The sequence below is a fragment of the Notolabrus celidotus genome, chromosome 9, assembly GCF_009762535.1.
Source record: "Notolabrus celidotus isolate fNotCel1 chromosome 9, fNotCel1.pri, whole genome shotgun sequence".
Taxonomy (NCBI): Eukaryota; Metazoa; Chordata; class Actinopteri; order Labriformes; family Labridae; genus Notolabrus; species Notolabrus celidotus.
In genome coordinates, this window is record NC_048280.1 from 3,345,846 (window position 1) to 3,369,521 (window position 23,676).

The 23,676-nt window shown below is 41.6% G+C and overlaps 1 protein-coding gene across 1 annotated transcript in view; it reads left to right on the top strand.

Annotated features, from left to right (window-relative positions):
* LOC117818550 (protein unc-13 homolog B-like) overlaps positions 1-23,676 on the top strand; it is a 72,573-nt gene that overhangs the window by 14,441 nt on the left and 34,456 nt on the right. The window contains exons 6-11 of the mRNA XM_034691487.1: positions 4,305-4,448; positions 8,472-8,549; positions 8,861-8,938; positions 14,523-14,555; positions 14,685-14,699; positions 14,838-14,867. Coding sequence (XP_034547378.1) covers positions 4,305-4,448; positions 8,472-8,549; positions 8,861-8,938; positions 14,523-14,555; positions 14,685-14,699; positions 14,838-14,867 — 378 coding nt within the window. The remainder of the gene's footprint in view (positions 1-4,304; positions 4,449-8,471; positions 8,550-8,860; positions 8,939-14,522; positions 14,556-14,684; positions 14,700-14,837; positions 14,868-23,676) is intronic.

Consider the following 23,676-nt stretch of genomic DNA (forward strand, 5'->3'; position numbering starts at 1 on the left):
AATCTCCCTTTTTGTCTTTTTGGCTGTGGCATAGCTAATTATCCAACCTCTACAGGTTGCTTTAAATGCTTCCCATACTATTTGGATTGAGGACACTGAACCTATATTAATAGTTATAAACTCGCTTATCTTCTCATTTATCAAAGACACAAACTCGTTGTCTTTCAGTAAGGAATTGTTAAATCTCCATTGCTTACTTTTATGGTTATTTACAGAAAGAGAGAGGAGAACAGATAAGGGGCTGTGGTCTGAAATAATCATACTGTGTATTTTGCTGTCAATCACATTCTCCACCATAGATTGTGATAAAAGAAGATAATCAATCCGAGAGTATGAGTTATGAGCGTGAGAATAAAACGTATATTCCCGAGCAGTAGGGTTTACCACGCGCCATATATCAGTCATTGCCAAAGATTCCTTTAATTCATTAAGCGCTGCTGATAGCGCTCCATCAGACGGAAGTGGGCGACTAGACCTGTCCACAGCCGGATCGCTGACCAGGTTAAGGTCTCCCCCCATAAAGACTGGGTTTTCAGCAAATTGAGATAAAGTCACATTCAACTTGGAAATAAATTCGGCTTGACCTGTATTTGGAGCATAGGCATTCACTAGCGTGCACTTTAAATTCTGTAGAAAACCTGATATGATGATATATCTTCCATCTTTATCAGCTATTTCCTGAGATAACCTAAAAGTTGTACGCTTTGATATCAAAATACTGACTCCTCTAGAGGCCCCAGTACCTGGTGCTGAAAAGACTTGGCCGACCCATCTCTGCCTTAACTTAACAGACTCAGCATCTTTCAAATGTGTCTCCTGTAGCATTGCGACATCACAATCCAGGGATTTCAAGTGGGTAATAATTTTATATCTCTTAGTTTTATTCGAAATCCCTTTTACATTCCAACTAATCAACTTAATAGTAGTCATATTTAATTTTAATTGTATTTATTTTTTCAATGCATTTAATCATGTCGCATACTAATTCATTGTGGAGGTAAAGCAATAAAGGGAAGAAACGTAACGTACAAAAACTTGCCCTGGAATCATGAATGAGCTGCACAAACATAAGGGGAAAACAGTAACAAAAAATAAGAAAAACAGCACAAAGTTTGCCAAAAGGCATATACACACATAACAAAAAAGAGAAGGGATCAAAATCCATTCTCTGTCCGTGAGAAAACAGAAAAGCACAGCTGACCTGTCCGCTATGATCAGACCATAACCTTGCGAAAACAATAATAAATTATAGCCTAATTAATACAGGACCGGTGCGACTCGACAAAGAGCGCACGGACCTGTTTATGTTCCGCATGTCCGCACCAAAGTGATCTAGTCACATCTACATCAGCAACCACAAACATTATAAGGCCTACAGTAACATATAGATCAAACATGGAAGTCATTCTTAATAATAGGCCTGTAGTTTACTGGTGCGTTCATACCTCATCCTTTCGTCCACGTTAACAAAAAATAGTTGGAAGCCTGTCCTTTAAGTCCTTGTCCGCATCAGAGGGGTTGTTGTAGATGTATTTATTCCCTTCTATGGTAACTATCAACCTTGCAGGATACAGTAGACCATATCGTAGGCCCGTGCCCCGCAGCTTCTTCTTGATATCGGCAAAGTTGGCACGCTGCTTCTTAATGTCCACCGGTAGATCCTGGAATACGTAGAATCGTCTTCCATTCCAGTTTAGCTCCTTTCTCCTCCCCGCGGCTCTCAGGATAGTTTGTCTGTCATTCCACCTGAGCAATCGCATTAGGTATGGACGAGGAGGTTCGGATGGTCCCGGACGGGGACGTAGACTCCGGTGGTGTCCTTCCACCTCTGGGACCCTGTCATCGGCTTTTAAATCCAAAATATATCTGAGAATGTCATTTATCATGTTGTTTGGGTCGCCAGCCTCCGCTCCTTCCTCCAGGCCCACCAACACTAAATTATTTCTTTTACTGTGAGCTTCGAAGTTGGTTAATTTGATTTTTAACGCGCCCACTTCTTTGGTTTTCATCACCTGCCATCTGATCCTCCACAGCGCCGATGCGCTTTTCTGCGTTGATGACTCTGTTTAAAGTGGCTCGTGTATCTCTTTTCAATCCATTGATCGATTCATTCAGTTCATCAAACCTTTTTTGAAACGATTCTTTGATGCCTGAGACCTCCGCGATCAGGTGGACGGCCCAGCCCGGTGTTTCCTTGTCTGCCATGAATTGTTTGGTGGCACGCCAGCTGATATCACGCTGTTTAACAGTTTGTCTTGTCTCTTTGCGTTTTCCAGCACAAGACATTCACGCATCCGTATCTTATACACCTTCTCCGTGGCTTTGTGGACTAATTATAAATTTTTGAGGCGAAAACAAAGGCTTAAAGGTCTGTCACCTGCAGAGGAGTGTTACCGTGCCATGTCTCCTACTCACGTGACCTACCATCATCTTCATTTCTTAAATGCAGGACGGATGCTTCTGTAAATGTACCATCAGAGAATACACAAAGCATATAGCGTTCTGCTCCCTCTGACTACTTAAGCATCCTGATGGTACATGCATTTTAACTTATGGGAGTACATTAGAGACTGGTTTTATTAGGGAAGGGCTTATTGGCCCCATCTGCCTCTTAAGGAAACCCGTTATGGATCCACACACAGCAGGTCCCCAGCCGTAAAAGAGACAGACAGGATACATCAGGACTCAGACACGCTGGGGAAATATGTGGCAGGCTTCTCTGTAACTACCACAAACTAGCAAACCACCCCTCAGGGCAACGTTTCCCTTTCCACGTGAGTCATTCAGCTGATGAATTTATCTTTAGGAGCGTATGATTAGTGCAACAGGTCAATAAGCCCTCAGCGTTTCCAGGGAATGATAACGAATGAAGTGGTCACAGTGTCATGAAATCTGTGGAGTAATTACACGAGGACACAGAGTCAGGAGCTAGGAAAGGAAATAAGGAGGGATTGAGTTATTGTTTGATTACAGGGAAACGAATGAGTCACAGCACAAAGAAAGTAGAGCTGCTGTTTTGATCAAAGGAAAAATTTCCACTTGGACTTGGACTCAAGCAATGGGGACACCCGCTGTACTTGGTCTCAGGTAATGGTGACTTGACTCAGACTTTGATCCTGGGAGCTCCACTAGACTGGGTTCAAATAATTGGAACTCACTTTGGACTCAGACTCAGGTGACTTAGGGACTTGACTCAGACACATACTCAGGTAATTGGGTCTCAGGTTATGGGGGCGTATTTGAATCTGTATCAGGTTAAAAAGGACTTGACTGAGACTAGGAAGAATGTAACAGGAACTCAACTTGGACTCAGACTCAGATAATAAGGTGTTGACTTGGACTTGACTCAGATAAGGTAGTCTTGTCTCAGACTTAGTAATGCCGGCTCCACTTGGACTTGGGCTCAGATAATGGGGACTGGACTTGAATTAAAGTAATGGGGACTTCACTTGGACATGGGCTTAGGTAATGGGGACTGGACTTGAATTCAAGTAATGGGGACTCCACTTGGACTATGGCTCGGGTAATGGGGACTCAACTTGGACTTGGGCTCAGATAATGGGGACTCGACTTGAATTCAAGTAATGGGGACTTCACTTGGACTTGGGCTTAGGTAATGGGGACTGGACTTGAATTCAAGTAATGGGGACTCCACTTGGACTTGGGCTCAGATAATGGGGACTGGACTTGAATTCAAGTAATGGGGACTCCACTTGGACTTGGACTCAGGTAATGGGGACTGGACTTGAATTCAAGTAATGGGGACTCCACTTGGACTTGGGCTCGGGTAATGGGGACTCCACTTGGACTTGGGCTCAGGTAATGGGGACTGGACTTGAATTCAAGTAATGGGGACTCCACTTGGACTTGGGCTCGGGTAATGGGGACTCAACTTGGACTTGGGCTCGGGTAATCGGGACTCAACTTGATTCAGGTAATGGGGACTCCACTTGGACTGGGACTCAGGTAATGGGGACTCAACTTGAACTCAGTTAATGGGGGAGTTGACCTAGACTTGACTCAGATAAGGTAGTATTGCGTCAGATTTCAGTAATGGGTGCTCAACTTGGACTTGGACTGGTAATGGGGACTTGGCTCCGGCCCAGACCCATCTTAGGTACTGCGATCCCCAAGACTGGGTTTATATATTTGGGACTCTCCTTGGACTCAGAATCAGGTGACTTAGGGATTTGATTCAGACATGTACTCAGGGCTCAGGCAATGGGGACTACACTTGGACTTGGGCCCAAGTACCCATTGTCTAAACGTTGCTTCTTGTCCTCTTCTCCTCTCTCCGTCTGCAGTTCCAGCCGACGTCTGAGCACGCTCTGTTCTCCAGCTCCGTGGTCGACATCTTCACTCAGCTCAACCAGAGCTTTGAGATCATCAAGAAGCTGGACTGTCCAGACCCTGCTGTGGTGGCTCACTATAACCGACGCTTTGCCAAGGTGAGATGTTAAACACATGGTCCGGATAGTCGTTCATGAAAAACACACACAGAGAAAAATCATCTTGCAGCTGGGAAGTGCAACGCAGATTTACAAAGCATGAAACACTTTTACAGACGTCACATTCTACTGGAAGAGGAATGTACCAAAGACCAGAAGTGATACGGAAGAGATCGAGAGAGCAGTTTACAGATTTTCAAAATAAAAGACGTCTGTAATGTGAAAATGTGAAACTGCCAGGGAATTAATATATATATATCTTACATTAACAAAACATTCTGACTCAGACTGATAAGAGAACACCTTAAAATGTGTTCCTGCCATTCACAGCTATGTCTGATTTGGAATTTCAAAATAAAACCATTGGAAATTTAGCATATTACAATGATTTTGGATAAATTCAAAGTGAGATTATGAACAAAATTGCAGTTCCCACTGAATAGTGTTCCACTATTAGCCTGGATTAAAATGAATCAGTTGAAACTGGGATTTGTTCATAATCTCTGATTGAAAATATCCAGAATTAGGGGAGCTGGTGGCCTAGCGGTTTAAGGGCCCCACATACAGAGGCTACAGTCCTTGTCGCAGAGGTCGCCGGTTCGATTCCCGGCCGGTTGACCATCTCCTGCATGTCTTCCCCCGCTCTCTACTCCCCACATTTCCTGTCTCTCTTCAGCTGTCCTATCAAACAAAGGCAAAAAGGCCAAAAATATAACTTCAAATAAATGAATAAATAAAGAAAATCCCAAATTATCGCTATTTTTTTCAAATTTTGTTTGGCTTTTATTTTGAAAGGACACATCAGATTGACCTGTGATTGGCAGGATAGTCAGCTTGTCTCCGCTAAAACAAACCGCTCACTCAATCACTTCCTGATCACTTCCTGTATTTGGTTTATTCCATTTCTGGTAGAATCTGACGTTTGCACATTTGTTTCAGGACTGATAAAAAATGTTCCGTCTCTTTGAAAAGTGGTTCTGATTTTGTAAATTTGTTTCCTTAAATGTACATTTGTTTTGGTCTTGGTAGATTTGTCTCCAACTTTGTTAAAGTGTTTTCATCCTTTGTGAATTTGCGTATCACTTCCCAGCCGTCGTAGAAACTCATGTTGTTCCCTCTTGTCTAGATCCTCACTTGTGTTGAACTCTCAGATGTACGTCACTTTAGAGTAAAGTGCCTTTTATACATAAATGACTGATGTAATTAAGTCAGCCAAATGTTCAGTCAAGACCTTTTTAAAAGAGGGACATTTTCAAAGAGTTCATCCATTTGTTAAAGTTTGTGCTCTTCATTTCTTCTCTCCTGTGGTTGTAAACAATACTCTAAATGCTTTCTATCTTTTTAAAGAGAGTATTGTTCATGTGTACGATCAAACCCAGACTATAGGACAAATATTCGACCACTTAATACATGGCTATGAAGTGTTTTTCATCTCTGAGGCTATTGCCAGAGTTGCATCAATATTCAATATTAAAACTGTAAGTAGTCTCAGGAGCTTTTCATGCTCGAATCCTGTTTTTTCTTTTACTCTTGAATCTTTTGTATCGTCCAAATATCCACTAATCCATTTCGGTCAATTGTTTGCAAAATGTACAAAGTCTAGTGTTTTGATATTGAGCCTTTGATGTCATATTTTTCCTCATATTTAATTCAATGCAGCTGCTTTTAGGCAAAGCCATTAAATCTAACAAACCTCTCTCTGCAGGAGAAATGTGAGTGTGTGTGTGTGTGTGTTTGTGTGTGTGTTTGTGTGTGTGTGTGTGGTGTGATGGCTCAATCGATATGGGACTCATTAAAGAAAGAATGGCTAATGTAAGCCATCACTCTGAGCTGTCCACCTCTCTGTCCCCAACCCTTGACATGCTTTTCATTTTCTTCTCCCGTCAGTCTCCTTCTCCTCCGTTTCATCTCCACCCGTCTGAGTTGTTTCATCTACTTCTTTATTCTCCTGCTCCTCCATGAGCTCTCCATCTTATCTCCTCCTCATCTTCACATCTATCTATCTTTATCTTTTATGGTTTCCCCCTCTTGTTGCCTCTTAGCGACCCCTGTATCTCTCCTTCTTCCACTCATATTTTTTGCTCTTGCAGAGAGCTTGAGTTGACAGAAGAGACAAAAACAGCAGGAAAAAATAACAGTCAAAAACAAAGGCAGAGTTAAATCTCAAGAGGAAAGTATACAGAATAATACAGATGGCTATCAGACCACATATTTAATGCATGAGAGTAATCTGCCATCTGGCTGACTCAGCAGAAAGAGGGGGAAATCTCTCAGACGTTGAGAGGTAGCAGGCAGAGTTTCTGTCATGTCCTGTCCCGGTTTGAACATCAAGGCGGGATAATTAAACCTTGATTTAATTCAAAGCACCCAGTGGAGTATTTATGGTAAACACAACTGACATTCATTGTTTTAAACCCAAAGGCTTCAAAGGCCTAACAAAGACATCCACTGGATTTCCCACCTCATTACACGTCAGCAAATATTTCCTCTTGGAATCATTATTTGTCCTGCAGTATTTATATGTGCAGCACGTTGATGCAGCTCGATATCACCAAGCTAAACAGGGTAAACCTCGAGGACGAACTACAGCTCCTGTCTCTTTCATTTCTTGAGTACCGGCAGTATTTGAGGTCAACGCATCGTCTGAGCAGTGTGGTAGTACTTAAGTGTAAGACACATCGTATTTGACTTATGGGGACTTATTTGGATCTGTCTCAGGTCATAAGGACTTGGCTGAGACTCAGCAGTATGCAATGGGGACTTCACTTGGACTCCGACTTGGGTAGTAAGGAGTTGACTTGGGCTTGATTTGGATAAAGTAATGGGGACTTGACTCAGACTTGGTCTCAGGCTATAGACTCGGGTAATGGTGAGTCCACTTGGATGGACTCAGGTAATGGGGACTCTACTTTGACTTGGGTTCAGGGAATGGGGACTCAAACTGAAATGGGGTGACTCCACTTGGACTTGGTCTCAGGTTATCGTGACTTAAACTGACACAAAGTTGGGTAATAGGGACTGGACTCAGACCAGGTCTGAGGTAGTGGGGACTCCTCTAGGAAACAGACTCAGGTTATAGAAACTTGACTCACTTTCAGTTTCTGTTCATAGCATATCACATGTTAATTCTCGGGTAATAAGGACTTAACTGAGACTTGATATCAGGTCCTGGGGAGTCAACTCACAGTCAGACAAGGGGGGCTTGACTGGGTTAAGGTAAGTGGGACTCACCTTGGACTGGAATCAGGGGACTTGCGTCTGACACAGACTCAGGTAATTGGGTCTTAGGTTATGGGGGCTTATTTGGGTCTGTCTCAGTTTATAAGGGCTTGAATGAGACTTGGAATCATTTAAGAGGGACTCAACTTGGACTTGGACTCAGGTAATGGTGAGTCCACCTGGACTTGGTCTCAGGTAATGGTGGCTAGTTGCAACACCAACTTTGGTAATGGGGATGGGACTCAGACCAGGTCTTAGGTAGTGGGGACTCCTCTAGGAAACAGACTTAAGAAATGGAAACTTGACTCAGGTACTGGTGACTCATCTCTATTGGATTCAGGTAATTGAAACCCACATTGGACTCTGAATCAAGTAACTGAGATTGGCTCAGATACAGACTCAGGTCATTGGCTCTCAGGTCAAGGGGACTCACCTGAGGCTTAGACTTGGACTCAGACTCAAGTAATGGAGATTCGCCTGGACTTGGACTCAAACATGGTTCGTAGGGAGTCGACTTGGACTAGACTCAGGTAATGAAGACTCGTGAGAGTTGGAATTTAGATCACCTGTCCCATCAAAGCTTTTCCTTCCTGCTCAGCCCAACAGTTTTGTACCACACCTGTGTGTCTGCTCAGGCACCATGAGCTCACACAGGTAGACCGGTCGGTTCACAGACAGGCCAGTCTGCCATCCAAACCACATTATCCTCTCCTACTACAGAACAGATCCCAGAGCTCAGATTGGCTGCCTCAGAAGAGTCCCTGTGTAAACATCTCCTTCTTGTGTCTCATCTTGTTTCCTCAGACGATCACCAAAGTGCTGCTGCAGTACTGTGCCCTGCTGGCCAAGAGCTACCCCTCCTACTGCGAGAAAGAGAAGATAGTGAGTACTGCTGCGTCTCTGAAACCAACCCAGAACGCTGGGATTGAGAGGGGGACTGAACTTTGTAAAAGCAGGAGCTCCCTCTGTGAAGCAGATTAATATTTCAGCTGCTGCTGCCCGCTTATATAACTCTTCTACCTCTGTTGTTTTCTCTTTGTTTGAGTCTTTTATCTTCCTGTCGTCCTTTTTTTCTCCTCTGCTCTTTATTATGTCATTCACACTTTTATTTGTCTTCTTTCTTTGACTTTTACTTCTTTACTTCACTTCCCCGCCTCCTGTCCTTCACTGACTCTGTGTTTCATCCTCTCCAGCCCTGCGTGCTGATGAACAACATCCAGCAGATGAGGGTCCTATTGGAGAAGATGTTTGAGTCTATGGGAGCCAAACAGGTGAGGGTGCAAGACGAACACACACACACACACACACACACACACACACACACACACACACACTACACTTGTCGTGCAGTGCTGGTTTTTAATCATCTGCTGCAGACAGTCTCAAAGTTTTCATTCCACCCTGCAGATTTCACTGATGAGGTTTTCCTCTCTGGTTGAAGTTGAGAATGATGAAATGAAAAGGTGTCGAGTACATTTGTGGCTTTATGTGGTGCACGCCTTGAGCCTGGTTCATACGTCTGTGCTGACGCCACCATGAGCACTACATACCTGTGCGTTGGAGGGTCTGAGTGGCTCTGCAGTGGGATTTCCATGGTGGTCAGATCTCCTGTTTCCGGTTCTGCTTGCTTGTGCACATGGGATTATTGCAACCCCAAGTTGGTGCTGATAAATGTCCTTCTTCTCTGAGCTCTGCGGTTCACACACCTTTAAAAAAATATTTATTTAATTTAGAATCAGAATTTTAGATTAAGAATCTCTTTTACAAGTGTGTCCTGGCCAAGATCGTCAGCATCACGTTCAAACTAAGTTACAGACAAACAACACAGAATTCTAAAAGATGACAGCATATCATGCATGTCAGATCAAAAGTCATCAGTCAAAGCGTCTACAAGCTGATGCATCTTCCTGAAGAGCTTTCAGTCTGCTTTTAGAAATATTTAAAGAGACAAGCTCCCTCAAACAGCATATCTAAAACTCTTTCTGCCCATATCAAGACGCACTCTGGGGACTGAAAGCAAAAGTACATTTTGTGACTGGATCACAGAGTGGAGACTGTAGCTTCCAGTATTTTTTAAATGAATAAAATCACATAAATATGAGGGAAGCAGGTTAAGAATTGCCTTATAAAGAAGATGTCTGTGAAGGTTCTCAGTCATCAGTCATCATGGTAATCCAAAGCTTGATCCGTAAGGCAACTGGACTGCTAGAAATTCTTAAAGACGTTTCACCTCTCCTCCGAAAGGCTTCTTCAGTTCTGACCAGACTGGGGAAGAGCTCAAAGATATAAGCTACTAAAGGCTGATTTATACTTCTGCGTTGAATCAACGGCGTACCCTATGCCGGGGGTCCGCGTAGCTCCCGTACCTACGCCGAGGCCTACGCACGTAGCTGACGTGCACCTCCTCCAAAATGTAACTCCCCGTAGAGCCGACGCGGACCTCAAGCCCTGTGATTGGTCCGCTCGGCGGCTGTGTATTTCATCTCCTCCTCTCTATTCTTCATGTAATCATGTCTGTATGATAAACAGCAACATGTATCAGCTGTAGATTAACATAACACGCTCTGAAACTCTGTGGAAAAGTAAACAGAGATCGTAGCGGGACCGGAAGCAGGCGGCCGGCTATTATAGAGACCGCACTGCCCTCTAGAGTTTCGGCGGAGAATTGCTGCGCGACACAGACACACCGATGCACAAGTATGTGGGGCTCAATTCCGCGTCAGCCCCTGCTGCGTAGGGGAGACGCAGAAGTATAAATCAGCCTTAAGAGTTGTGGATGTGTCCAGGAGTCACAAAGGGTCCTAAGTGGGGTCGTTAGTCTAGTTCCTGACAGTCGTTCAGTACCTCCTGGCAATCGTTAGCCTAGTTCCTGACAGTCGTTAGGGTTATAAACAAGGACATGCCAGTGATGTAGCCTACGGGTAGACAATGCAGTCCAACCAACTCGAGCATACAGGAAGCAGTGATGGGTTAGAGACTTGAAACTTGAAAACTAAACCAGGCAAATGTCACAACTTTGAACCCTGCTGCTATCATCACCACCACTCATGGTTTAACTTTCTTTGTAGAGGTCGCTAACCCTAAAGTTTCTCTCACCTGCTCCGCTCCTTGATCATATCGCTGGACAGGATCCACTATGAAAATGTCTGTTAGCCTGCCGATTTAGCATACTAACGCAAGCTAACGTTCTAGCTACATTGCTTTGATGCTAACGGAAGCTAATGGTTTTACCTCACCTTACGTTCTATGGTGTCAACAAGCAGAAGCTAAATGTGTCGGGACTCTTTTCCATGGATTGATTTGACATGACGTGTGATCAGTTTGCCTCTGGTGTTGCTCATGTTAGTGAAAGTTAATAACCATTGTCAAGGGGTTTAGACCAATCAGAATCAAGCATCTTACACAGCCGGAAGATCAGTAAGAAAGACGAAGGTAATAATGAGCATGAATTAATCTGACAATGTGACACCAGTGTTCCTCTCCACTGAATGAAAGCTTGTTGTTTGGGAGTCTTTGTCTTTGCGTCTGGATCAACGAGGTGTAAACACAAGGCTTCTCTGGTCATATCTATGCACATTGTTAAGTGTTCACGTCAGACTGTGGCAGAGACTAAAAGAAGTGACTTTGTTACATTTTCATGCTTTAATAGCAGCGAAAACATCAAATTAGTGTGCAGACTTGTCCTGTAAGGCAAAGGTTGAAGCCTCTGTGTCTCTCCAGCTCTCATTAGCGGCTGTCTCTGTGGATTCAGCGTAGTGTTGTTGCATTTTCACCAGAGGGAGGAACACTAATCAAGGATTCTGCTACGATATAAAAACACAGAACATTTCATTCAAGTAAGTTTGTGAGACTTTAAACTGAAATACCAACCTGTCCAGATCTCCATGTGGATGTAATTAAAACACAGCTGCTTGATTAGTTCTGTGTTCCTGCTGCTATCAGGAGAAGAGTTGAACTTAACACACAACTTTTTACAGAACTTCTCCCTCTCTTCTCCTCCGGTGACATCCTCCTGACTGCTTAGTCATGCTCGACTGTACGGTATCCTCGCTGGAACTTTTTGGGATGTACAGCTGATAAAGCGTCATGAAAGCCGCTCTGTTGAAGTCGTATTTTGCAGATGAAGCTGCAGAATGTGTTCAGCGTGCTCGTAGGCTGCGAGAGATTGAGTGTGTGTCTTTCTCTCTGCAGATCACTGCTGAGGAGGAGATGGTATGTTGAGGTTTTCTTCTTTTTTTTTTTGCCCAGTTTTCCCTTCAAACCTGGAATAAAAACTCTCCATAAACAGCTCCATAAAAGTGTAGCCCCACCGTGAACCTCTTGCAAACCTGTCCAATCTTTACCCAGAGCTGTGCGTGTGTATTTCAAGGTTTATCCCAATTTACCCGTAAACTAGAGATAAACATAGACTCTCCTCTTCCTCCTCCTCCTCCTCCTGCTTCGTCCTCTCTTTCCTAGACTCCCACTGTTCCTCTTGATATGTTTGATGTAAAAATACTTTGCTTTTGACCACGTTGCTGCTTCTTTCCATAAGCTGGAAAACGAGGAGGAACCTGAGGAGTATGATGAGGAGGTGGGTCCATCACACACTTATATACAAGACATGATCCAAGCCTTCTTGCCTCCTTTATTTGGGAGCCTCAAGTTCAGCACTTCTACTGCCGCTATCTTCTTTAATATTCAATCAATCAATCAATCTTTATTTGTATAGCGCCAAATCACAACAAACGTTATCTCAAGACGCTTTTACAAACATAGGAGGTCTAGACCACACTATGTCAAATTATGAACAGAGACCCAACACCAAGACAGGGTAAGACTCAGTCTGACCCCACCTTAATCCATCATGAGCATTGCACATCGCAGTATTTAGCTAGTTACAGTGGTGAGGAAAAACTTCCTTTTAACAGGCAGAAACCTCAGGCAGAACCAGACTCATGTTAGACAGCCATCATGCCTCGACCGAGTTGGGTCTGGAAAGACAGATAGAGGGGAGTAAGAGAGAGAGGTGATAGTGATGAGACGAGTCGTAGAAGCTGTTGCCGCTGGAGTCCAGCACGTCCGTATCAGCTGGAGTCCAGATCGTCCGCAGCAGGAGGACGTCTACGGCAGCTCAGAGGAATCTACGAGACAGTGGAGCTCAGGGACTCCAGAAAGGTCTATGGTTAGTAACTTTAATGGGACAGGCAGAGTTAAAGTAAGTGATGAAGGGGTTGGGGGGAAGAAGGTGAGCTAGGATCCCAGTGTGTCATTGTGCCAGTTCCCCCGGCAGTCTAGGCCTATAGCAGCATGACAAAAGCTGGTCCAAGCCTGATCCAGCTTAACTATAAGCTTTATCAAAAAGGAAAGTTTTAAGTCTACTCTTAAAAGTGGAGAGGGTGTCTGCCTCCCGGACCCTGACTGGTAGATGATTCCAAAGGAGAGGGGCCTGATAACTGAAGGTTCTACCTCCCACACTACTTTTAGAGATTTTAGGTACAACTAGCAAGCCTGCATGTTGGGAGCGTAGAGTTCTACAGGGGTAATAGGGCACTATGAGCTCTTTAAGATACGAGGGTGCCTGATTTTTAAGGGCTTTGTAGGTTAAAAGAAGGATTTTAAATTCTATTCTACATTTTATTGGGAGCCAGTGTAGAGAAGCTAACACTGGAGAAATGTGCTCCATTAGGGATCAAGATTTGATCACTTTTGGGTGAGAGGTTGCAGCCAGAAAGAACTCAGGACCTCATTCACCAACCCTTCTTGAGAACAGTCTGTCTCAGGAAACTTTCCTTCAGATTTGAGATCAAACTTTTGATTTCACTTCATCTGCTGTGAATCCTTTTCTGGTTACAGCTCACGACTCTGATGAAGGCGCTCTTTGAACGAGTGTATCAGTGAATATAGTTGTTTATATTCATGACTGAGGCTATGAAATATAATTTAAAGCTAGTCAGCTCAATTGTGTTTCATTTCCAGCAGCTGTACCTCCGTTTCAGATTAAAGAAATCAACTTTGGATTCCAGTGCGCAATCGGTTTGATTACATTCTTGCCTTCCCGATGCCTCTCTTCCTCTCTCGCACCTTTATGATTTCTGTGTGTGTGGCACATCTGTGTCATGCCCTTATATGGGCATTTAAGGGGCATATATCTATGCTGATTAGGAGCATCGAGCACAAGCTTCAAACTTATGATATTCCTCAGTTGAAAAACACAGGTGAGAAAAATTCTGCTGTTTAAGACCATTCATGAAACTGACACAGACTTCTCTTAGGAACCTTCTTAAGGCCAAATTCCACCAGATCCGTGTCCGGTCCGTCTCCAATCCGTCATGGCACCAGATCTGATAGGATTCTCTTGTAGTTAATCTGTTAACATCCACTGGATCCTGGCTGCGTCTCTGATCCGGCAGGTCGGAGCCCTCCAGGGGAAAATCTAGCGCCATATTTATCTAATTCAAATATCGATATTAAGCCCCTCATTTCAATACTTGAATCACAGAAGTCAAGACGGCGATATATTGCCACAATCAATATTTTGTCCCACCCCTAACCATGACGTCACGTTCACACCCTGTTTTTGTCAGCTTCCTCATCTCTATTGCGTAGTGATGGATACTCACTTGCAGAAGAAGTCCCCTCACCTCAGCGTGTGGACTATAATGTGGAATATAATGCATGGAAGCTAGTTTGAGCAAACCCGAAAATACCTCGTATTGAATCATGGACGCCGTACAGAACAATTCAATATAATATTGAGAGTTGTGTCACCCCTAGAGGAGTCTTGTTTTGTCTGATTTCTCTCTCATTTTCTCACATTGTTCGTTCTGTGTTTTATAACTTCTTTGTTTTTTATTTCCATTCCATCTCCACCAGGCCATGAGTAACCATGGCGGGGAGGATGACATGGTGGGTAGACTGAATGTGCAAACGCTGAACTCCTAGAAAGAAAACAGATGTTTGTCTGCTCATTCTTTCTTTGTTTCATTAATTGATTTTCTTTTTCTGGGGTTATGGGGAAATCTTTGTGGCTGCCAGTCAGAGGAGTCCAAGGTGAGAGAGGGACTCTGAGTCATTCCCAATGAAATTTCATCCCATATAATTTCCTTACATTTTCCTTTGTTCTTCTTTCTTCTTTTTAAATCTTGTTTCATTTTCTTTTTTTTATTGTTTTGTCCATTTCAACACCAGTCTGGCTGCTCAGACTCGGAGGGATCTGAGGTAAGAGGGAAAGAATTATTTCAGAGCTTTATTTCATTATCATAATATTCTTGAGAAGCTTTGGACGGGGCGTTCATATCCTCCAAGTATTCATTCATCTTGTTGAGTTCAGAAGTGGTTTGTTATTGATGCTGGCTTATAGCACAGACTCTCTGGTTTAGACCTCAAGATTACTTTGACTCGACTCGCCTACAGACACCTGAAAGTGACTTTCACAACATCTTATTGTAATAATAATAATAATAATACATTTTATTTAGAAGCGCCTTTCTAAGCACTCAAGGTCACTTTACAGACAGATTAAAACACAATAAAAAAAACAACGTGATGAAATAAATAAAACCAAGCAGTTACACCAAGTTAAAATGAGGCAGTGCAATCAGACAGGGAATGCAATTTGAAACAGATGGGTTTTGAGTTTTGAGTTTTGATTTGAAGAGGGGTAGTGAGTCGGAGTTACGGATGTCTGGTGGGAGTGAGTTCCAGAGTTGGGGATCAGAGCGACTGAAAGCTCTGCTCCCCATGGTGCTGAGACGGGCAGGGGGGCACAGAGAGGTGGAGGGAGGAGGAAGACCTGAGGGAGCGAGAGGGGGTGACAATGTGGAGGAGATCAGACAGATACGGAGGGGAGAGGTTGTGGATGGCCTTGAATGTGTACAGGAGGATTTTGAAATTAATTCTGAGTTTGACCGGGAGCCAGTGAAGCTGCTGGAGGACGGGGGTGATGTAGTGAAAGGAGGGGGTTCTGGTGATGATGCGGGCTGCAGAGTTCTGGACCAGTTGAAGTTTATGGAGGGATTTGTGAGGGACACAGAAGAGGAGTGAATTACAATAATCAATACGGGAGGTGACGAGACTGTGGACCAGGATAGCAGTGGTGTGAGGGGTGAGAGAGGGGCGGACACGGTTGATGTTGCGGAGATGGAAGTATGCAGACCGGGTTATGTTATTGATGTGAGAGTTGAAAGAAAGTGAGCTGTCGAGGATGACACCCAGACTCTTTACCTGAGGGGAGGGGGACACTGTTGAACTGTCTGTGGTGAGGGAGAAACTGTCGGCTTTGGATAAGGTGGATTTGGTACCTATAAGGAGGAGTTCTGTTTTATTGCTGTTGAGTTGAAGGAAGTTGGAGGTGAACCAGGATTTGATCTCAGAGAGGCAGAGGGTGAGGGAGGAGGGTGGGAGAGTGGAGTCGGGCTTACTGGAAAGGTAGAGCTGGGTGTCATCCGCGAAGCAGTGGAAGTGAATGCCAAATGTATGTATGAAATGTAAAATAAACCTTGTTTCTTCTGAATTACAACTCAAAAGAATATCACTTCAAGATTGTTTGACTTAACAAGATATTTAAGATGTCTTCAAACAAGTCCCTCTATTTTCTCAAATGTTACTTTTTAAGTAAATTCATCTTAAATTAAGTGGGAGAGGACATTTTGGTAACACTTTACAATAAGGGTCCCTTAATTAGCGTTAGTTAATGCATTATTAAGCATTAATTAACAGTTTAATAATCGTTATAATGTATTACCTAACATTAACTAACACATTAGTTAATGCATTAATAAGCAGTTAATTAATGTCCACTGCTCAGAGTTAATTAATACATTATTAAGCATTAATAAAAGTTACAAAACTTAATTAGTTAACCATTAGTGAATGCTTTTTGGAACCTTATTGTAAAGTGTAACACATGTATCCCTTAGGTAACACATACGCTGAAGCAAAATGAGTTGAAATGTAGTTGAAGCAACACATATAAAGAATTCAACACATTTTATTTAGAATAAAACAGATAATCACAGATAACATCTCAACTGGCACAGAGAAGTACGGTGGCCCTGAGAGCTCACAGCACTGCAACTTAAGAAAACACATGCAAAAAGACAAAACACAAGCAAATTAAGAAAACATCTTCATCAATTTGACAACACATGCGAAGCATTTAGAAAACTTATGGTTTTATGGTTATGCTGATGCTTATGAGGCAGTTTAGCATTTATAATGTGTTGCTTAAGTGATGCATGTGTTACACTTTACAATAAGGGTCCAGAAAGCATTCACTAATGGTTAACTAATTAAGTTTTGTAACTTTTATTAATGCTTAATAATGTATTAATTAACTCTGAGCAGTGGACATTAATTAACTGCTTATTAATGCATTAACTAATGTGTTAGTTAATGTTAGGTAATACATTGTAACGATTATTAAACTATTATTAATGTTAATTAATGCTCAATAATGCATTAACTAATGCTGATTAAGGGACCCTTATTGTAAAGTGTTACCGACATTTTGACTAAAAATGAGACAATTTCACTTGGTAAGAGTTTGAGGTTTTGCAGTGTAGTTCTAACATGGTCTGAAGAATGTGTCTTCCTGCAGCTGGATGTGTAAGAGAAACTTGGATTGATCACCTAAATCTCCTCGTTTCTTCTGTCATTTGGCGAAAATGCAAAAAAACTGCAGATTTGAGACCGTAAACGTCACATGGCATGAGTTTTAAGTTTCAGCATTGTTGCTTTTGTGCTGAAGAAAAACTTGCAGTCATAAAAAATGCACAATCAAGTCACTGTAACCCCTCTCAACTCCCCATCTGCTTCTTCCTATACGCACAGTGGATGAATCCCTTTATCTTTAAGCCCAAATGTGTATAAATCCTCTGCTACCACATGCTCTCTACACAGCACTCTACACAGCTACAGCTGCCTGCTAACACACACTGCCTCCTCTAGTGAGTGCTTAATAGACTAGACTGTGGGCTGCAGATAATTGAGTTTAATGGTGTTTAAAAATGTTGTGTTGAGCCTCCACTTAATGGCTTCTTGTAATCTCAGAGTCTGTCAGCTGACTGTGGGGGGTCTGAGTCAGAGAGAGGGGTGGAGAGAGGCAGAGTCTGGATGTGCTGGTTAAAGGCTGAAGCTTCTCTCTTCTTAACAGAGGTTTAATCGGATGTTAAGGTGTAGACACATTCTGCGATAGGACGGATTTGTGTGCCACTCCTTGGTTGCAGAGAGGATATTTGGTGTCAGATGATCAAAGAGGGAAATTATCTCCAGTTTCAGTCACATTTCTTAATCAGCGCCGTCATCATGAGCTAGTTTGGGTGTTTTATGTAATATTTTCTGAGAGCTGTCTGCAAAGGAGGACCTAGATTGTTGATTAAAGTGAGAGGAAGTGAGAGTTTGGGGATTTCTGAGTTTGTTGTTTAGTCTTCAGATTCAAGCGAGTGAAAAGTGTGTCAGGGAAAAGACGTGATGTCTAACGCTGTCCCGCTTTTCTTATCCTGTCCTCTCCTTCTCTTTCTGCCCCGTCCTCGCTCGCCCCTTCTGTCCTCAGGTTGACAACAAAGAGAAGGAAGACAAGGTTGGTCAGCCAGGCACAGAGACAGCTTGTGAACCATTGACTGTATATAAACATGGACGACACTGCAAAAAGAAATGAAGCCAAAATACTGTTGCAAAAAATGCATACTATACTATATTGCAGCAAGTCAGCAGAAATGTTTGGTTTCACTTTTGGAGAGCTGCTAAACCATCCATCTTTCTATACAGTCTATGTGGTGAACATACTTGAACCTGGCCTTTGTCAGATGAGGACTGTGTGATTTTTTTTTGTGTTGTATCAGTGATTTAGACTCAACCTAGAACAGACTCACATGTTTATGTTTGTGTTTTTACCAAAACGAAGTACACTTTATCAAGAATATCACACTGTGTGTATTATCTACACACTCAGTAATGACAAGAGGAGAAGAAACTCAAATCTAGACACAAATATTTACCAACCCAGCTGATCTATGACGCCTAAATGAGAGCAGACATTGTAGGTTTTTTGGGGATACGTATTCTTGTCTCATTGTTTGTTTTAAGAACCCACTATATGTCGAATTTTTGGTGGTGTCCATTATACGGTTATTTTCTAACAACTTGATGCTAATGTGATGCATATATCACATAGAGTTGACAGGCGACGATAAACGAAGATTGACGATGGATTGCAACATTGCAGTTATTATTACAGTTACATATTGTGAGGATGGAATTACCAAGATGGTTTGTAACAGAAGAAAGTCATAATGAATAAATGCAATAAGACAGGATTTGATAAGATGTGAAAGGAAATGTTACTTAAGGATGCGATACAATAAGATAAGAAACGATGCAATACTATACATTATGATACAATACAATAAGATACAATGCACTTAGATATGATGCAATACGATACAATACGATGTGATACAATACAATACAATACAATACAATTCAATACGATTCAATGCGATGCGATACACTTTGATTCCATGCAATACGATAAGATACAATATGATGCAATGCAATACCATACAATTGAATATGATACAATACGATACAATACGAAACAATTTGATGCTATACAATACGATGCGATACAATTCGATACGATACAATACAATACAACACGAAGCAATATTATGCAATATGTTGCAAAACGATACAATGTGATATGATACCTTACAATGCAATAAGATGCTAATGATAAAATAAGATAAGACACGATAAGATACAACAAGATACGACAAGATAAGATACAATAAGATGAGACAAGATAAGAAACAACAAGATACGACACATAAGATTCAAGATAAGACAAGATAAGATACAACAAGATAAGACAAGATAAGATACAGCAAGATAAGACAAGATAAGACAAGATAAGATACAATAAGATAAGACAAGATAAGACAAGATAAGATACAACAAGATAAGACAAGATAAGATACAATAAGATAAGACACGATAAGATACAACAAGATACGACACATAAGATTCAAGATAAGATACAGCAAGATAAGACAAGATAAGACAAGATACAACAAGATAAGACAAGATAAGATAAAATAAGATACGAAACGATAAGATACAACAAGATAAGACATGATAAGATACAATAAGATTAGACATGATAAGATACAACAAGATACGAAACGATAAGATACAATAAGATAAGACAAGATAAGACAAGATACAACAAGATAAGACATGATAAGATACAATAAGATTAGACATGATAAGATACAACAAGATACGAAACGATAAGATACAATAAGATAAGACAAGATAAGATACAACAAGATACGAAACGATAAGATAAGACAAGATAAGATACAATAAGATGAGACAAGATAAGATAAAACAAGATAAGACAAGATAAGATACAACAAGATGAGACAAGATAAGATACAACAAGATAAGACAGATAAGATACAACAAGATAAGACAAGATAAGATACAACAAGATGAGACAAGATAAGATACAACAAGATAAGACAGATAAGATACAACAAGATAAGACAAGATAAGATACAATAAGATAAGACAAGATAAGATACAACAAGATAAGACAGATAAGATACAACAAGATAAGACAGATAAGATACAACAAGATAAGACAAGATAAGATACAATAAGATAAGACAAGATAAGATACAACAAGATAAGACAAGATAAGATACAATAAGATGAGACAAGATAAGATACAATAAGATGAGACAAGATAAGATACAATAAGATAAGACACGATAAGATACAACAAGATACGACACATAAGATTCAAGATAAGACAAGATAAGATACAACAAGATACGACAAGATAAGATACAGCAAGATACGACAAGATAAGATACAACAAGATAAGACAAGATAAGATAAGACAAGATAAGACAGATAAGATACAATAAGATAAGACAAGATAAAGTACAATAAGATGAGACAAGATAAGATACAAGATAAGACAAGACAAGATACAATAAGATGAGACACCATGAGACCAGATACGATGAGATGCGATAAGCTAAGATACGACAAGATACGATACGCTCAGATAAGATGAGATAAGACAAGATGAGACGCAATAAGACAAGATACAATACGCCTAGATACAATATGATAAGTTACAATAAGATACGACCTGTCCTGGACTTAAGTGCTGCATATATTTAACTTCCTCCACAGTTAATATAGAAACAATAAAAGAGACAGAAAGCAGCTGTAAACCAGTCTGGGTCACCAGCAGGGCCAAATGCAGACACACTGCTCCTCCTACATGAATTCTCCAGGCATAATAAGAAAAGTACTTAAAAACTTAAGTTTCATACAAAACAAGCTTTGTTTAGTTCTATGAGACAGAAGGTATCCTGATGAATATTAAGTATGTTGTTCCCAACAAATATTCCCTGATACAGTTTTAATCAGGGATTTTGTGAAGATTATTGTGAAACTATTGAGTTAACGTATTCTAAAAGCCTCTCAGGTGAGGCTCTGCATGTTGAAGTAAACAAAATCCACTAAGGACTCTCTCCCTGGATTCTCTCCGTCTGTGTCCGGCATTTGTTGCTTGATGAAAAAGTTGATTAGAATCCTGCTAATCTTTCTTTAAATACTTGTTTCCTCCGAACGTCTCGTTTTCCAGCTTGTAGCGGAGAAAGAAAAGGAAGCTTTAGAGAAGTGCTGTGTGCTTTAGGGCTGCTGTTATTACTCTGAGAAGATTGAAAATCTGGTGGAAGTGAGGAACAAACACAAGATATTTTTAACCTTTTGGTACTAAAAAGAAAATGTAAGCTCCTAACAGCATGTGTCCTCGTCTCATGTCTAAACAAAGAAGGAACAAAGACCGGGATAATTATGTGTAATCAATCCTAATATTCTTAGATAACAAAACTTTAGAGCGTCTGATTGTTAACCCTTCATCTGGAGGTTTGTTTAATGGTGTTGTTGACCGTGTGTCCTCCTATAGGACGATTCCTCAGCCTATGATGACAGTGACGCGGAGCAGGAGAAGGTTAGCTTTCTTTACACGGTCCCTCCAACCTTTCATAAGTCACGTCTCCTCTCCTGCTGCCTGTCATCTCACAGCTGACTCAATCATGAAATAACATTCAGTGGATTTCCCCTGTACAGTATCCGTCCTGTGTGTGTGTGTGTGTCCTTCCTGTGTGTTTGTATTTGAGTGTTTGTGCAGATAAACTGATCATGCTCATTTATTTCATTACACCCTTATGATCAAACATCAACTCACAGTTTCTTTAAGCCCTCTCTTTTTCTTTCCATCTTTGTTAATGTCTTCATTTGATTCTTTTCTTTCTCATAAAGCTTGATAAGGAAAAGGTGAGCCAACGACGAGGACGTTTTTAAAACTCAACATCATTTTAAAATCATTCTTTATTTCTTTAACTTATGTATTATTTGTCTTTTTCTTTTTCACGTTGTCACACCATCATAGTCTGCGTCAAAGAAGGAGAAGGTGTGTGTGCACTGCTCATGTTTTCTTCTGTGTGTCTGTCTTCAGTGTGTGTGGTTGTTCTTGTGTGTCTGTGCTTTGTTGTTCAGGAAAATTCAATAGAAATTACCTATTTATTTATTTCTATATGTGCACATTTCACATTGAGTAAATGTTTTACAGCTAAATTCAGTGTATAAACCAAGCGGCAACCTCCGGTCTTAAAATATAAAGCCCATGAGGAAGTGCTAAAAACTGCAGTTCATCAAGCATCCACTAGAGGCTGGCTGCAGAAACACAGGAAACCACATACACACCCATTCAAAAAGGACGATCTTTACAGCAGAAATAAACATGTTTACAGCCTGGTTCAAAAAACAGTTTAGGTCTGAGTAGCTCATTTCTGTATCGGTATAACTCAGTATTTTCGAAGTTATTAAACTTACGAGTTTTGCCCAAATATGGCCATGCCTGACTTGATTGACAGGCGGGCACACTGTAGCTGTTGGACAAAAGTCTAAAGGCCCGCCTCTTTACCTCACACTAGCTCGACAGAAGTTAGGTTGAGTTCTGCATTTCCAATATTGATCCCACTAACAATCGGCTTCAAAACAGCACTTCTGAAACAGCTGGGTGACGTCACGGATACTACGTCCATTTCTTATACAGGCTATGGTAGGAGGACAGCTTAAACCTTTTTGCGAAAATAACCAGCAGACAAAAACAGTTACCGGCTGGCTGGCAAAAAACGCAGATATATCTCTCAAAAGTAAGGGTGGAGACCAAAACGGAGCTGAAAGAGATTGAAGTTTAGACGTCAAAGAAATACAACTTCTTGAGCTACTTGATGCAAACATTTAAAACTGTTTGCTCACAAATTCAGCTAAAATGATTACAGCCTTGTGTTTAAGATTTTTCTGCCACCCCCTAGTGGCAAAACTTATGTTTAATATCATTGACTTTATGAATCGTAGACGTGTCTCTGTGATGTAGTGTAAACCACTACAGAACACCCACCTGTCAATCAACTAAACCACACCCCCTTTTTTTAAAAAGTTATATTTTTGGGCGTTTTTTTGCCTTTATTGATAGGACAGCTGTAGATAGACAGGAAATGTGGGGAGTAGAGAGTAGGGTAAAGACTGATTTATACTTCTGCGTTGAATCAACGGCGTACCCTATGCCGGGGGTCCGCGTAGCTCCCGTACCTACGCCGTGGCCTACGCACGTAGCTGACGTGCACCTCCTCCAAAATGTAACTCCCCGTAGATCCGACGCGGACCGCAAGCCCTGTGATTGGTCCGCTCGGCGGCTTTGTCTTTCCCGCATTTACAGCACTTCCAGGATCCCGGACATCGGCCGCACATCGTCCGTGTATTTCATCTCCTCCTCTCTATTCTTCATGTAATCATGTCTGTATGAGAAACAGCAACACGTATCAGCTGTAGATTAACAGAACACGCTCTGAATCTCTGAGGAAAAGTAAACAGAGATCGTAGCGGGACCGGGAGCAGGCGACCGGCTATCAGAGAGACCACACTGCCCTCTAGTGTT